At 45.9% G+C, this 16,370-nt stretch overlaps 1 protein-coding gene across 1 annotated transcript in view; it reads right to left on the bottom strand.

Moving 5' to 3' along the window:
• Positions 1–454: 454 nt before the first annotated feature.
• The window catches only part of ptprma (protein tyrosine phosphatase receptor type Ma), a 190,397-nt gene continuing 174,481 nt past the window's right edge, over positions 455–16,370 (bottom strand). The window contains exons 24-34 of the mRNA XM_048265863.1: positions 13,834–13,950; positions 12,425–12,579; position 12,320; positions 11,831–11,965; positions 10,002–10,151; positions 9,296–9,469; positions 8,105–8,236; positions 6,796–6,921; positions 6,350–6,513; positions 2,100–2,235; positions 455–1,721 (exon numbers count right to left, since the gene is read on the bottom strand). Coding sequence (XP_048121820.1) covers positions 1,668–1,721; positions 2,100–2,235; positions 6,350–6,513; positions 6,796–6,921; positions 8,105–8,236; positions 9,296–9,469; positions 10,002–10,151; positions 11,831–11,965; position 12,320; positions 12,425–12,579; positions 13,834–13,950 — 1,344 coding nt within the window. The 3' untranslated portion in view covers positions 455–1,667. The remainder of the gene's footprint in view (positions 1,722–2,099; positions 2,236–6,349; positions 6,514–6,795; positions 6,922–8,104; positions 8,237–9,295; positions 9,470–10,001; positions 10,152–11,830; positions 11,966–12,319; positions 12,321–12,424; positions 12,580–13,833; positions 13,951–16,370) is intronic.

Genomic DNA, 16,370 nt, shown 5'->3' on the forward strand with positions numbered 1-16,370 from the left:
AAGTGTTGGAGTCATTCATTTTTACAACTTCTTAATGGGTAGGCCTACTGGATGTTTGGTTGCATCCACTGAATGTCACAGAACATTTCCCTATCTGCTCAAAATAGTGTGTCACAGGTGTTATTAAGTTGATTTCCAGGCAGTGAAACACAAACATTTGGTTTATATCTGATATAACTGATTTTGATATTTTATTTCAACTCCTGTTCAACCTAAGTTTCTTTTTCTACGGTGTGCCACTGAAAAATGTATTCCATTGTCCTTAACCCTTTGCAGACTTTGAAAATAGATATTCTATATAAACAGTCTATGGGTTATCATTGTAACCTATGTAATGTTTTGATAAACTGAGGCAGTTTTGTTTTTTTTCCGAGACAATGGGATGTTTCTAGCATTTGGGGGATCCGGATCCAATTGTTCTTTTGTAAAGAAAAAAACACAATCATACACATAATCATATATAGATATGCATGTATTTGTAAGTTTGAATCAATTCTCCATACAAGATAAATAAAAGGCTACCAATAGCATTTGTCAACATTATGTAGAGTCCGTGAAGGGAGAAAAATAATGACCAAATAAAAACATGATTGTCAATCAATGTGCTTCACAAAACTCTCAATGAATAAATAATCTGCCGAACTTCAAATATTTACAATATTAACAAGGACAACAAATAAAAGCTTTGGATCATTTGACATGACGGTAAGCTTGCGCATGGACTGTATCAGCAGTTCCCAAAGGTCAGCGTAAAGACACCCCTAGCGATCATAGCAATGGCAACATTACATTTAGAATTCGCACTCTTAATGCCAGTTTCATGTTTTTTTTCTTCAGCTGTACATTTCATACTGCCTCACATTAACAAACAAAAAGTAGAAAATCAAATAAAAATAAAATAATAATAATAATAATAACAGTAATAATACAAACAAAACATCAACATTACGCTAACATTGCATTCCCCACAAAAACGGAAATGACAACTATAATCCAACAAGGATAAAAAGGCAATTAACAAGAATCACAGGCGAGAGAGAGAGAAAGTGAAAGAGAGAGATAGAGAGAAAGATAGAGAGAGGAGTGTCAGGAAGTGAAGAATGAAAAGACTTGGACAAATGAGCGTCAAAGTACATCAGTGTGCTCCTCAAAGTGTTCAGGGATGCTGGTTGGGTGGGGGTGGGGCGAGGGTGAGGAGAGGAGGGATACAGTAGCGCATTGCTCCAGCGGACTCTTGCTGAAATGTACATACACAGAGCACAGGGGTGTCAAAGGTCAAGGTCAAATATCAAGTTTGGGGGTCGTAGATGAAGGAGGGTCATGGATCACCACAGACAGTTCAGCTGGACAGTGCAAGCGTCTGGTCCTCCCTTCCTTTAAAAAAAACCATCAAAGGTTTCTCGCAAAGTTGTTTTGTTATTCCCGTTTATCCTTCGCGATCCCCGTTCGAAGACCACATTCCCACGTCGCCAGCGTCTCCTGACTTAGGGGGCGGCCTAAGCAGCACTTGTCCTATGCTGGGTCGCGCGTCCAGCACTTTTTAAAAACATTCATGCGTGTTTGCGTCTCAGTCCGGGGTTAAGCGGGGTGCCAGAGGTGGGGTGGGGGCAGGGGCAGGGGCGGGGCAGAGGGGGGAAGGGTGGAAGCCTCCAGCCTAGACGAAAAACTTAACCAGAATTCAAGTACTCCAGTGCCACTTCATAACAGAACTTATACTGATCCTGCAAGGCAAACAGAAAGAGAAAAGAACATCTTAGACAGGCAGCCAGATATAGTCATCCGAATTTAAAGTTGACTGATATTAAGCAGACGCTTTTATCCAAAGTGACACTGTTTCGCAATGGCGGGAATTGAACCTGGGTTGAGATCATCAGTCAGTGACATTACCACCGCTCCACCACACACACAATTTCTTAATGTGCAATAAAACATAATGTGCACTATCTGGGGCATACTGTAAGTTGTAATGTGACTGCATCCTTTGGGGCAATGAACAGTATATATAGCAATATTATACACAGGAGGATATTCAGATTGTATCTGTACTATAACACCATCAAGTTACTAATGCATACTGAGACATCAAGAGCGTTGCGTACCAGTAGGTCGACCATGTTGGGTTTGTTGTTCCTCAGTGTCTTAACGGCGTGAAACACGTCCACTGAGCGCTGGTGTCTCAGCATTTCACACACAATACTGATGGCACAGAACGTCCCGCTACGTCCTCCTCCATTCCTGAGAGAGGGGGAGAGAGACAGAAAGAGAGAGAGAGGGAGAGAAAGAGAAAAGAGAGAGGTCTTTAGTCCCAGTAAACCAACTGGAATTCATCATGTGAGAACCTAGAAAAAAAGTCTTGCACACACGCATTCTTTCGCTGATTGCCAAAAACATTATTCTAACAGTGGTTGTGCGTATGGGGGGAAATGGAGACTGCTTCACACAGGAAAACATGACTATTTGAGGCTATTGTGGTCACATGTTTTTTTCCTCCGCTTCCTTCGGTTGAATTTTTTTCAAAGTAAAGTCAATTCTACTTCTTTCCACTAGATGGTGCTCCGCCACCTCCTATGGCCCAGAAAGAAGCCTCTTCCCCGCTCAGCCTCCGCAGCCTAAACTCTCTGGTCTGCTTTTGATTACATCCCTCAGCCCGATCCCTGCGCTGTTGCATTTGGGACTTGCTGTGTTTCATTTTGACCGCTCAAAAGCCCACACCACCCCCAATCCTACTTTAACAGGAGACTGCACTGAGGCAGAGGGGTGTGTTTGGAGTACGTATCAAAAAGTTTTGGAGACTCTCGGATGGCTCAGTTCAAACAGGACCGTTAACCTCTCTGAGTCGCAGCATAGTGCTAATATTTAAGCTCATGTCTTTGGGGAGGAGTAACACGATGATGAACAGGAGCAATACTTTGGGCTGATAGTCTGAAGCAACTCATTTTGCTGTTCTTTGTCTAGTTGTGTGAATCAGTGTTTCAGTGTCTGTGTATCAAAGAATGAGAGAGAGAGAGAGATGATCAATAGAGAGTTTTGGGTATGTGTGTGTAAATATGTTTGTATTGAAGAGTGAATGAGAAGAATATCTAGCAAAAGGTGGAGATAGCAAAGTGAAGAATGGATCTGTGTATGGAGAAGAGAATGTCCGCACATTTACGTACATTCCAAACAGTCCATACGTTAAAGGTAAACTATGCAGTATTGGCATGTTCCTTACTGTTTTCTCGGTTTTTGCTTCTTTTTCGCTGGCTCTGTCATGACGAATGTCTGAGAAACTCCATCGTTACCTTTTTCTAGCCAGTGCCTGGCGTTTATGTGTATTTGAATGCAGTAAAGCAATTCGTTACACTCGTTATACTTCCTGACACTGAGGCCGTCGGCCTGCATTTGCAAGGGTGGTTTTTCCGCTCACAGGCGCTAGGGGGAAGCGAGACGGCCACCATTCAACCCGAAAAAAGTCATATAACCATTCCAATGAATCTGAAGCTGGTAAATTAAGGTAAATTAAGCTAAAAAAACTTGCATATTAAGCTTAAGATAAACCTGCATAGTGTGCCTTTAAAGACAAAGAAAGAGACAAACAGTCAAGTGATGTCTTAAACTGTTAATTATGAACGTGTGTGTGTGTGTGTGTGTGTGTGTGTGTGTGTGCATGTGAACAAAAACAGATATAGGTATGCACAGTAACAGACAGCGCAAGGGTGACACACACACACACACACGCACAATGAGTGTGTGTGTGAAAGAGAGAGAGAGAAAGAAAAGAGAGAGGTATGTACAGTAAGAGACAGCGAGAGAGATGTATTATATGTGCATGTGCATGTGCATGTGTATGTGTGCGTGTGTGTGTGTGTGTGTGTGTGTGCGTAGGCTGGGGGAGAGAGAGCTGCCAGAGATTGGAATCTGGCGGGGAATCTAATAAGAGTCACATGGATGTGCTTTTTCCTGCCGACCGACACACACGGTGGGCCCGGGGGAAATGGATGAAGGTCCAAGCCAGGGAAGCCACAGAGTGTGTGTGTGTCTGTGTGGTGTGTCAGGGTGTGTCTGAGTGTGTGTGTGTATCTGTGAAAAGTGTGTACATGCTAGCAAGATATATGTGTGCACATTTATGTGAATATATTTGACTCTGTGTTTGTGTGAGGGTGTGTCTATTAGTGTATCTTTGAAAGTCTGTACTTGCACAATGTGTGTGTGCACATTTATATGAATATGCTTGACTGTGTGTGTGTGTGTCTGTGTCTGTCTGTGTGTGTGTGTGTGTGTGTGTGTGTGTGTGTGTGTGTGTGTGTGTGTGTGTGTGTGAGAGTGTGAGTGAGTGAGTGAGTGAGTGCATGTTTGTGTGCGTGTGTGTGTGTGTGTGAGAGCAAAAGGAGACAGGAATAAGCAGGCCAGGACTTTCTTTCTCTGTGTTGTCAATGTAAATGTGTGCTGGAGACCACTGGGGGGTGGGGGGTATATGCAGAAGGACAGATAATATCCACCCCCCCCTCCCCCATCAGCTCCACTCCTCCTCCTCTCTCCCTCCTCTCTCCCTCCTCCTCCTCCTCCTCTCTCCCTCCTCCTCCTCGACCCATTGGCTCCTCTGCTCTCCTGGGTGATGGATCTCATTTCCCACCCACCCAATGCCTGAGGAAACAACTGCACTCACAGATCTCCCACCAGCACACCATAACACCCCCTCCCCAGAGTCAGAGAGAGAGAGAGAGAGAGAGAGAGAGAGAGAGAGAGAGAGAGATAGAATGATAAAAGTAAAAGAGAAAAGCAGGTGTAAAAGAGGGGGAGACTTAGAGAAAGACAAAGAGACACAGCAACTGCATGAGAGAGAAAGAGCATAAAAGTGGTGAAGGCAGACAGAGAGAGAGAAAGAGAGAGAAGTAGAGAGAGAAATAGGGGGTGTGGTGGATATAAGAAAGGCAGAAGTAGAGAGTAAGGGGAATTTTGTGTGTATGTGTGTGTCTATGTTTGTGTGCATGTGTGCGAGCATGTGTGCATGTTTGTGTGTGTGTGTGTGTGTGTGTGTGTGTGTGTAGACAGAGACGGAATGCGATAGGCACGGTTAGTTTGAGCAGAGGCAGCAGCAGCAGTGGCGGCCCCCCAGCCTGGAGGTCCGTCTCCAGGGGTCTGCCGGCTAAATCTGGCCACGGGGAGGAAGCTTGATTGGATTCCCTTCCCCCGCTCCTCCTCCTCCCCCCTGCTTCAGAGCACCTCCCTGCTATCGCTCCTCATCCAGTTCACCTTACCCACCTGGACTGAGCCCTTCATCACTCAACACACCGCCGACAGACTCAAATAAGATAAAAAGACGGTGTGTGTGTGTGTGTGTGTGTGTGTGTGTGTGTGTGTGAGAGAGAGAGAGAGAGAGAGAGAGAGAGAGAGATGCAGAGTGCCTGTGTGCTGTTCATGCAGGCATACTAAGACTATGGGCTGTGCGAGCGCTCTAAAGAGCTCTTTCTCTGCTCATTGTGTACTAGGCGGTGCTGTGCTGCGCTGCGCTGCGTGGCTGGGCTCTCCCATGTAAAGCGTGCTTTAAGGAGGCTGATTAGGAGTGGGAGGGATTAGGATGGCGGGAGGAACATGACAGGTTTGTGGGCGATGGGGCCGGTGGCACATTCCGGCGATCAACAAACGGGACGAGCGGTCTTTAAAATGTCAGCGCTGAAAATGCGGAGCGGGCCGTAACGGAACACATCGGAGGAAGGAATGCCAGTGCCTGTGTGTGTGTTCTAATTGGTCTCCCTTGGGACGGGGGGGCTGAGAGAATGGTGCTTGAGATTTCAGTGGTCAGGAGGATAAGAGAATCCCTATCATCCCAACCTTGTTTTAAAGGGAACACTGTATAGGCTTCTGAGAATAAGGAGACTTGTGGAGTTGTTACAGTATGTGTTGGCCAGGAGAAGGCAAAGGGTTGTATACTGTAGCATTATAGCAGGATCATGATGCATGGGCACGTCACATCAGCGGCTCCTGGACTCCTGTATGGTGACACTGTGTGGGTTTGGTATCAAGGCTGGACAACTTGGCGAGCCACTCCAGACTAATTCTTTAATGAGAAGCTATACACTTCTCTTTCAGATCTGTTAATTGAAAGAAATTCATTTGAAATGATTGAATTCCAGCCATTTACTCTGAACTATCTAAAGTAGTTTACTCCATTTGATACAGTTCAATGTTGTGTGTGTGTCCTTGAGTGTGATTGCATGTGTGCAACAGTCTGCATACTTAGTTGTATGTAGTATGCTATGAATGTCTCTCTCTGTGTGTGTGTGTGTGTGTGTGTATTTGTCCATGTGTGTGTGTGTGCGCGTGTACGCTACTTACAGACAGTGCACTATGGTGCGTGTACGCTACTTACAGACAGTGCACTACGGTGCGTCCCTCCCCTCCGTCGTACTCCTCCTGCCACTTGTCCACCTGCCGGATGAGCTTGAGGAAGGAGCGCTTGGACACGGGCGTGTCGCGGTACATGGGCCAGCCCAGGAACTGGAACTGCTGCACCATCCTGTACCCATCCTGGGGCTGGACCACACAAACACACACACGCCATGGTCAGGCATATGCTCACACACTAACACACACTCACATGCAAAAGTGAGCGTGAGATATATCTCTATTTAGTCATTTAGCGGTCAATTACCAATCAATCATCACAGTACAATTCCTCTAATTAGACTGAAATTGTAGGTGTTTGTGAGTTCTAAGTCGTGTATCTGTAATTATGTATAATTATGTGTTTGTGACTATATTAAAAATGTAAAAATACCTGTGTGTGTGTGTGTGTGTGTGTGTGTGATCCCGTACCCGTGCAGCGTTGTAGATGCGGAATATCCTGCTGATGATGTCCTCCTCCAGGTCAGCGGACACAAACTCCACCTGAATGGGCCCATGCCTGTGGACTCCATTCTCAGGCCAGTACTGTGGACACAGCTACACAAACACACATACACACAAACAAACAAACAATCAAACACAAAGGAATCATTTCCACAGAATCAATATCATCAACTTATAAACTAGTAAGCCACACGTGGAACAAGTTAGAACCTGAGTATAAGTCTTCAAACAAGTGAACACCCTGGTCTGGTTTTGCATCGTTCCTTTGTGAGTGAGTCTAACATGACCAGATATGGCTCCACTTGAAGAGTTTGGTTGCAAAACACCATTTTATCCACCATTTTAATGAATTTTCATAAATCATTTTTTTGAGTTTCAAAGTCATTTCAGTAGAACTGTATGAGTATTGTTATTTGATTTATCTTTACTCAATTAAAACAGAACAACTGCAATTTGTTTGATATTACCTGAAATACACAATTAAATAGCATGACTTTTTAATGTTTTTGAAAACGGAGATATAGCGTTTTGGAACCAAACTCTCCACTTGTTCTGCCTGCTTGTGGCTGCTCAGCAGTAGCAGCTGTTTAGTGGTGTAGAGGGAGTGCATTGGGGGCCTGGGTACAGGAGAACAGCAGCCACTGGAACAGGCGTCCGTCCACACTCTCCAGGAGAGACAGTCCAGAGCATGACATGGACTATTTCTCTAGGGCCCGGCCACAGACACACTTATACAAATGTGCTAGCACACAAAGAAACATCCATCCTCACACACACAGACACACTCACAGAGAGAGAGAGAGAGGGGGGGCAGGAAGAGAGAGAGAGGAGTAAACAGGTTTGTGGCTACTGTCAGAGTTGCGAATGAGTGGCAGAGGACATGTGCTGGGCTGGGCTGGGCTGGGTGCAGGTGTTAGTGCTGTGCTTTGATCCCTGGCCATTTTGACAGGGCCTCCGGCTGCAGAATTCGCAGTCAATCTCTACCTCTACCACTGGTGTCTTGTACATCCTCCAAACCTGTCAGCACTACATCTCACACGTTAGCTGTACAAGTGGTGTGTGTGTGTGTGTGTGTGTGTGTGTGTGTGTGTGTGTGTGTGTGTCTGTGTGCATGTGTGCGACTGTGTGCATGTGTGCGACTGTGTGCTAGTGAGGGAGACTGAAAAAGCGAGAGAGCGAGAGAGAACAAGGCGAGAGACAAACAATGATGGAAAGACACACAGCAGAGAGCTGGACAGCTCTGGAGCTGAACCTGTAAGGTGCGAGTCTTACTCACCTGTGCTGGGTCGACATCGTTTAGCATCACGATGGACGTGCAGTGGTAGTCCAGGACCAACCTCCAGAAGTCTTTTACAGTGTTGGGCAAAGGATGCTGGGTAACGATGAATGCTGAGGGCTGCTTGTAACTCTGAAAGGGGCGGGTAGGGGGTGGGGAGAACAGAAAGGATGAGTCAGCACTTTCAGAGTGCTCAAACTAAAGGAATACACAGTACACGTCAAAAAATAAAACAAACTAGGAGAGAAAAACATATCATATCTCAGACGCATAACATACTCATCCTTCTAGACTCCCTGACTTGTCGACTAATGAAAACAAATAAGACTTTAGTTGGGCACGGAGCATTTTCTCCCCATTAGTTGACTCCAGATAGAGTCATATTACAGAGCTTTCTCACTAAAAAATCCGTTCACGGTTATGGATTGTTTTCAGCCATTTCCAAGACAATGGAAATGAATCAACTCCATCTGTTTTTTAATCATTTTCAATAAGCACATAATTGTCGGTGGAGTGCTGAGACAAGCAGCGAACATTTATCATGACACCCCCCCCACCCTCGGCCCCCACCTCCCATGCGCTTGGCTTTGCTGAGGAGACTCTGGTACTGGAGAAGCACAAGTGATTATTATAGAGATGGATGTGCAATTTGCTGGCCCACATTAAACCACAGGACACACCAGGACTGCTGAGTGGAGAAATACAATCCTTCCATCTCTCTCTCTCTCTCTCTCTCTCTCTCTCTCTCTCTCTCTCTCTTTTCTCTTCTTTCTTTCCACCAACTAGTCCCCACTCCACCAGTTCTTGATCTCTCTTTCTGAGCCTCTCTCTTTTCTTTACAACTGCTTCCTTTAATCACTCACTCATTCACTTTCTCCACTCTATTGTTCTTCCTACTTCCTCTCAAGACAAAGTTGTCATGGTAATGGTACAAAGATGCATGAGGAACAACTTTCTTTGTTCATTTGGCACAGGTGTGGTAACTCTATAGTACTACAATAATACTTTAGTTGGAATTTAGTTTGTTAGAGTGTTACTGAAGGAAATTAGGTAGGAGTAGTATCCAAACACACGTTGAACAAAAGCTAAGATAATACGGCAGTATGTCCATGACAGTAATGTTTAACACACACACACACAGACGCACACACACACACACACACACACACACACACACACACACACACTCACATCCATGAGGGCGGCGTTGATGTAGTTACTGCTCTCCCCGTCAATGGTGATGAGAAAGGGCAGACAGCGGTCGGGCGGGAGAACGTCCATGCAGCGATTCTTCTCATGGTTGCGCGGCAACAACGCGATGCTGCAGTCCTCCACGCGCAACGTGGGAGTCACCATGTTCAGTGTCTGGAGAAGAGACCAGGAGAGTGATTAAGGGCACACACACACACACACACACTTGCATATAGTAATAAGAGCACGCCTACGTACAATGACTAAGGTCTTAAACCTTAGGTACTCACACACACACACACACACACTCACATTATGTTCCTAACTTCCTACGCCTGATTAAATGTCTATGCGTAACACCTATCTACATAATCCCTACCAAAAACACACAGTGAGATACTCTTCACAACACTTTCAGTGTCAGAAAACAATAAGCTGTCTAACCCCTACATGCAAACACTTAATGAGATGTTAATTCATAAACAGCTTCTGAAATATATATATATATACATATATATATATATTATTTTCATAATACCACTTTGACATACTTAACAAACTCTCAACATTCTCCTACATACATGAATGTACATATGAACACACACACACACACACACACACACACACACATACACATCTCTATCTCTCTCCTTTCTCTCTCATGTGCATACACGACCCCCCCCCCCACACACACACACACACTCACCCTGAACTCCTCCTTGATGGGGCTGGAGTTGGTCTGGGGGTCCAGGCGGTTCATGTCATAGTAGACGGAGCGCAGCTGGGAGGAGGGGATGGTGGTGTCCCCGCACAGACACGCTTCCAGGATGGCATCATGAATGAACACGTACTGCTCCTGGACACACACACACACACACACACACACACACACACACACACACACATGGAGGTAAAGAAGCAAAAAATTATGTCAAGATATTTACTTAAATTGCTAGAGTTTTTCCTTTCCTATGGTTATTCACAATCCATTATACTAAATGGAATGTGCCCCTTTGTGTTATTATGATGTTATTACACCATTCTTAATCATATTATAACAGATGTATTAATACACTCTCTGATTCTGTGTAATTATGTGCCAATTCATGTCAAAACCTATTGACTGTGACATGTGAATACAGCCGTATATTGTACAGTGGACACTTAATCTCTGCACCCTTAACACTTGACCACAGCGGCCGACCCCTCTTTGCTCTCTGTCCCGCGCCCAGTCCGCCTCTCAAGGAGAAATGGGCCTCTGTGCGCTCGCCCTGCGTGCCTTGACATAAATCATTTATGAAGTGACATTTGAGAAATGCCCTGACTTGTCACATTTGACAAAACTCCTTCGGAAACGGAGGTCAGTGGATTTCAGGTCAGGCCTGGGTGACATCACGCTCGCCGACCGCTGTCCTTCAGTCCCCACCCGTCAAGGTGAAACTGATTTGCCGGCTGCTCTGTACGGTTATACCGTTCTCCACATACCAAGCAGGGAAGGTGGGTGGTGGGTGGTGGGGGTGGGGGGTGTCTAGTTTTGTTATTCTGTTTGCGTTTAGATCAAATGAAATGTCACAGAAACAAAATGTCAGTTTTGACAAAGTTCAGCTGGTTGAGGGGGATTTTCTTTCCCAAGAAGTATCCAAACTATCTGTTTGTGTGGCCACATGAATGAAAGTTCATGTATTATGTTAAAAAAGAATCTCTATTTACACGACTGTTGACATCGCCAAATGATGATGTCCTAAGCAGTTGTGAGGACGTTAATAAGTACACTCGTTGGTTTGTTTCGGTCCGCAACACTGCCAGCGTTGCTATGGGGATAATTAAGACTATTGTGTGCCTGGAGTTTGTGGTTTGGGGATTATGGGCTTGGTCCTTCCTCTGATCAGCCAGCAGTATGTCCTTGGCAATAAGACAAACATCTGCCTCCCACCAAAAGAGTTGACGCACAAGGAGAACACGATCTCTCCCCATGAATGAAAAGCAGGAATTCTCGCACATACACACACAAACACAGACACACACACACACACAGTCCGACCTTCACATCCTTCCACACCCTGTCTGAACACTGTGGCATGGGGCACATCAGTGCTTCACTAAGGGTTTCATTTTCCTGGAAGTACGGAAGACACTTTTCTTTTCAGGTTTGTTTATTGCTGTGCGTGGTCAGGTTTAGGCTCTGCCATGGCCTTACGCTGTTATGTTTGGATTAGCTTTGTGTGTGTGTGTGTGTGTGTGTATGTGTGTGGGTGTGTGTGTATGTGCGTGTGGTTGTCACTGTTTAAGAGGGTGGAGAGTGTTTAGGCTCACGACAGCAGATGTTTGTCTTTTTGCTGAGTCATGTTTTGCTCAAGCACCAGCCTGTTTATGGCAGCGCTGGATCATGCTTAGATTAATCACGTCTGTTTATCATTAGACACAAACTGGTCTTGGGTTAGCGGGAAACCATTGAACATCAGAGCCCGGTTGAATGCAGCCGAAGGAGTGAGCGTGAGTTGGGTTGGGTCGGTCGGTCGAGGGCAGTTTCCGTACCTCTGTCTGGACCATGTTGACTCGGCGGGAGCGCAGCTCTCTCACACAGTTGTAGATGTCCACCACACCCTCGCGCTCGGCCATGTCCAGCATGATGTCGATGACGATGAAGCAGCCGGTCCGGCCAGCCCCGCACTGAGGGTCACACACGGAAGGAGAGAGGGGGAGTGAGAATTAGGTCAGGATGCTGAGAGGCTGAGGTATGTGTGTGAAAACACACACACACACACACACACACACACACACACACACACACACACAAGCATGCACACATATACACACACACACACAAACAGACACACGCACACACACACAAGCATCCACGCACATACATACACACACATACACACACACACACACACACACACACAAGCATGCACACACACACACACACACACACACATAAGCATGCACGCACATACATACACACATACACACACACACACACAAGCATGTTCACACAGACAAGAGAACAAATGTTAAAACAACACTAAGAATGCAGATTTGGCTATGTGAATATTGCATATTTAATGCCATGCAGGGTTAGTTTAGATTTATTATGCTAATTCTTCACTGTAGTGTTGAGAGCAGTACCTGCAGTGGACCACCATGGGTCCGGCATTGGCGGGACTCTTGGACTTGACCCTGCGCACGAAGCCCAGCAGGCCGGTGGCGTGGTAGGGCACGCCGTGATCTGGCCAGCCGGTGAAGTGGAACTGACGAATCTCACGGATCTCATGGGCACCCCGCTAAAGTAAACAAACAAAGCCGCACACACACACAGGGGGAGAAACACACACACACACACACACACACACACACACACAGAGAAACACACACACACTTCTTGTCAGTGAGAATTTCTAGACAAAGCCCAAACAGTGATAACTCCGAGCACCTCCGCCTTAATCCACCTTCTAACCCTGCGAGCCTGTCTACTGTAAACACCATCTGTAATCTCTGGTGATGGGCAGTGGACCATGTGTCTGGCCATTGGAGCGCTTGCATGTTTTTCTTTAGTCCTTTTGTTTTGCCTCTTTTCATTGCTTTCTCTCATTCCCTCTCTTAGGGCAGAGGCACGGATGACAAAGACCATCTCTGGGGAGGAGAGAGAGAGAGAGAGAGAGAGAGAGAGAGAGAGAGAGAGAGAGAGAGAGAGAGAGAGAGAGAGAGAGATACAGCTGGAGGAAGAAAGGAGTAAAGAGGCAGAAGAGGAGGAGGAGGGATATGTGTGTGTGAGTCACTGAGAGTTGCGGACAGGGCTCTTAGGGAGTTGGCTGTGCTCACATGCATGCACCCAGAGTATCTCTCTCACACACACACACACACACACACACACACACACACACACACACACACAGATGGAGTATGGCAGAGAAAGACAGAGAGAGAAATAAATGGTAGAAAGCCCTCATCTCATATCATCTTTATAGCAAACTTCTCTCTACTCTGCCCGAGGAGCCAGAAGTGAGCAACGAACAGTGAATAAAAAAGAGAAAAGAATAAAAGAAACACAGCTGAAATATAAAGTAGGATGAAGACGCTATGGAGACTGACTTGAGACAGTGGAGATTTGTCTCGTAGGCTGGTCCATCAGAACCTTCCAGCTGGAGCTGACCGGGTCGAGCCAGCAGTGGCTGCAAGCCCACAGGATGTGGGTGTGTGTGTGTGTGTGTGTGTGTGTGTGTGTGTGTGTGTGTGTGTGTGTGTGAGTGTGTATGTGTGTGTGTGTGTGTGTGTGTGTGTGTGTGTATGTGTGTGTGTGTGTGTGTGTGTGTGTGTGTGTGTGTGTGTGTGTGTGTGTGTGTGTGTGTGTTAAAGAGAGAAAGAGAGACAAAGGGTGCTCTTGGGTGGGGAGATCTGGAAATCTTTCTATGTGAGAGAGTGTGTGCATAATATGTGTGTGTGAGTGTGTGTGAGAGTGTTCTCTTGGGTTTGTATGTGTGTGTGTAAAAGAGAGAGAGAGGGAGACAGATGGTGGAGGGAGGACTAGCACAACATACCTTTTCCACTGCAAAGGTGCGGATCACATACTCGGACAGCAGCTGGGTCTCAATCAGTGTCACCTTCATGTCCCTGTAGATCTCAGTGTCATCTGGCCAGTACTTACAGCACTTCACCTGGACACACACACATACACACACACACACAGAGACACACACACACACGCACACAGGCACACACACACACACACACACAAACACACACACACACACACACACACACACACACACACACACACACACACACACACACACACACACACACACACACACAAAGGGATCGTATTAGCCATCTCATATTCGCTCCTCTCACACACTAATCTCCAATCCTGTCACAGACAGACACTCAACTGAAGGATAATTCCTAAGCATTTAGGGATGTTGTGCTTGCTTATTCATACGATGCACTCCATTCGGCCCTATGGCTTAGATCACATCTTTGACAGCGTCTAATTCCCGGCTCTGTCACCACCAGAACCAAACTAGAACCAAACTAGAGAGAGAGAGAGAGAGAGAGAGAGAGAGAGAGAGAGAGAGAGAGAGAGAGAGAGTCTCGTTGCCCGTATGAGGATGATGTTGTGAAGGGCGCTCTAAATATCAACCTGAAGGGCTAATCCCCTCACTCTAATTACCCCCAGTGGCTTTTTGCCCTCCATCCCCATTAGGAGGTCAGCAACATGCGGGGGTAGTTTTGCGCCGGGGAGATCGGAGGATAAGATGGCTCCTTATCTGCCGAGAAAAAGCTCGGGCTCTTTTCCCACAGTAATGTTTGTGTGGCCTAAGAGCATGTTTCATTATTATCAAAAGCAGGGTACTGTCTCCTGTGCCCAATTTTGTCAAGTCTGTCGATAAAACACTCAACTCCGAATGCTCTTGAATTGACGGCGATTGACTGATTTTTTCCTGCCCTCTCACCTGTTCTCTCTCTCACTCTCTCTCTGCCTTTCCCTCTCCCCCGCTCTCCTTTCTTTTTTCTCCTGTCCTGTGTGAAGGGAGTTCCGCTGCTTAAGCCAGTCTTATCTTCTCTCTCTCTCTCTCTCTCTCTCTCTCTCCACTCCATCCATCTCTGTCTTATTCCTCAGTCCTCTCTGCCCCTCTGCCACTGCCCAGTCTATTGGAGAGATCATTAGAATCAATCTGATTGGTGGCGTAATTGCATTCTAATGGCTGACTAGCCCTTTCTTCCTTTGGGCAGCCTCACTGGCCAGTGTCGGAAGCGACTGATGACCTCCCTGTGGAAGGGGCCGGAAAAAGCAATGATGCGATCTGCAAGTCTGTAGCTGTCATAATAGAATTATCCCAGCACTTCTAAATGGGTCTGTGAACATGAGAAGAGGAATCAGACAGTGAGTTATTTGGTCTGTGTCCAAAAGGTGTCTTTGATAAGAAAGATATAGACTCTCCCTTGTGGCATATTCAGTCAGAGAGGCACATTCAAATCATTTCTGATTTTTTGTTGTTGTTGACAGCATTACACATTCATTAACGGCAGCATTTGCAGAAAATCTAAGTGGGGATATAATGATAAAAACAACAAACAGCAGGAAGAGAATTGATCAAAACATGACTTCAGAGAGTACAATTCAAATCAAATGCAGAGATACAACTGGCATTCAGTGCAAGAGTGGTGTATAAGTTGGGGCAAAAGTGGTACATTGACAATGTTCCTGTGGTGTGATTAGCTGTGCTAAAATGGCTCATTTCAATAATAAAGTCATACTAGGATCATTTGAAAAGAAATTACAGCAAAGTCCTGGCATATGGGTTTATTCACATTCTATCTATCTGCGATGGATCTAAACTCCGCTCCCTGACCAATGATTACGCTCCTTTCCCACAGCCGAACTTAAGACCGCTAACTTTGATAATTTGATCCTGATTCAAGCCGTGACAGTTTAGATTACACTCTTTCTCCCAGTAATCTTAACATTCAATGCCGTGCCACTTGCAGATTAATAACGTAATAAAACGTAATAATTCTCCGGCTTTCTGGACCCTATCCCTTCTTTGTCCACGTCCGATGGATAGATGGGGTTTAGAAAATCCCATTAGTCAGTTACAGAAAGCTTGCCAGCTGGTGGCAGGGGAATTTGTCCCCTTCTCCATGAGATGCTTCCCTCTGTACAATGGTGGCACTTTAGTCGCTGCCTACTCTGAAGGAAAATCTGTTTTTTTTTTTACCCTTTTTTCGATATTTTTTAAAGGGCTGGGGGTTGGGGGAGCAGCGAGCTACTTATACTTTTGAGAGAATATCTAAAACAGGGCTACGGAGGACATTTGCTTTGCATACTGAGAGTCACATTAGCGAGGCGCTGATTACTCTTTGCCCTTATCGGCCGGCTGCGAATTGGCTTTGCGGACGCCAGTCTGCAAAGTCTCCCGTGTGGGCAAAACCAGGGCCCCCGCCCCTTCCTTCCTCCCCTCAAAAAAAGAAAGAAAAAGCCCTTCCCAGCTCTGAGATGAGTTATTAAGTAAGGCATAGAGAAGGAACATGCTGAACCTCAGCAGCAGAATGCTAATTTCCCCACAGATTCCTG

The sequence above is a fragment of the Alosa alosa genome, chromosome 16 (assembly GCF_017589495.1).
Source record: "Alosa alosa isolate M-15738 ecotype Scorff River chromosome 16, AALO_Geno_1.1, whole genome shotgun sequence".
Classification (NCBI taxonomy): domain Eukaryota; kingdom Metazoa; phylum Chordata; class Actinopteri; order Clupeiformes; family Clupeidae; genus Alosa; species Alosa alosa.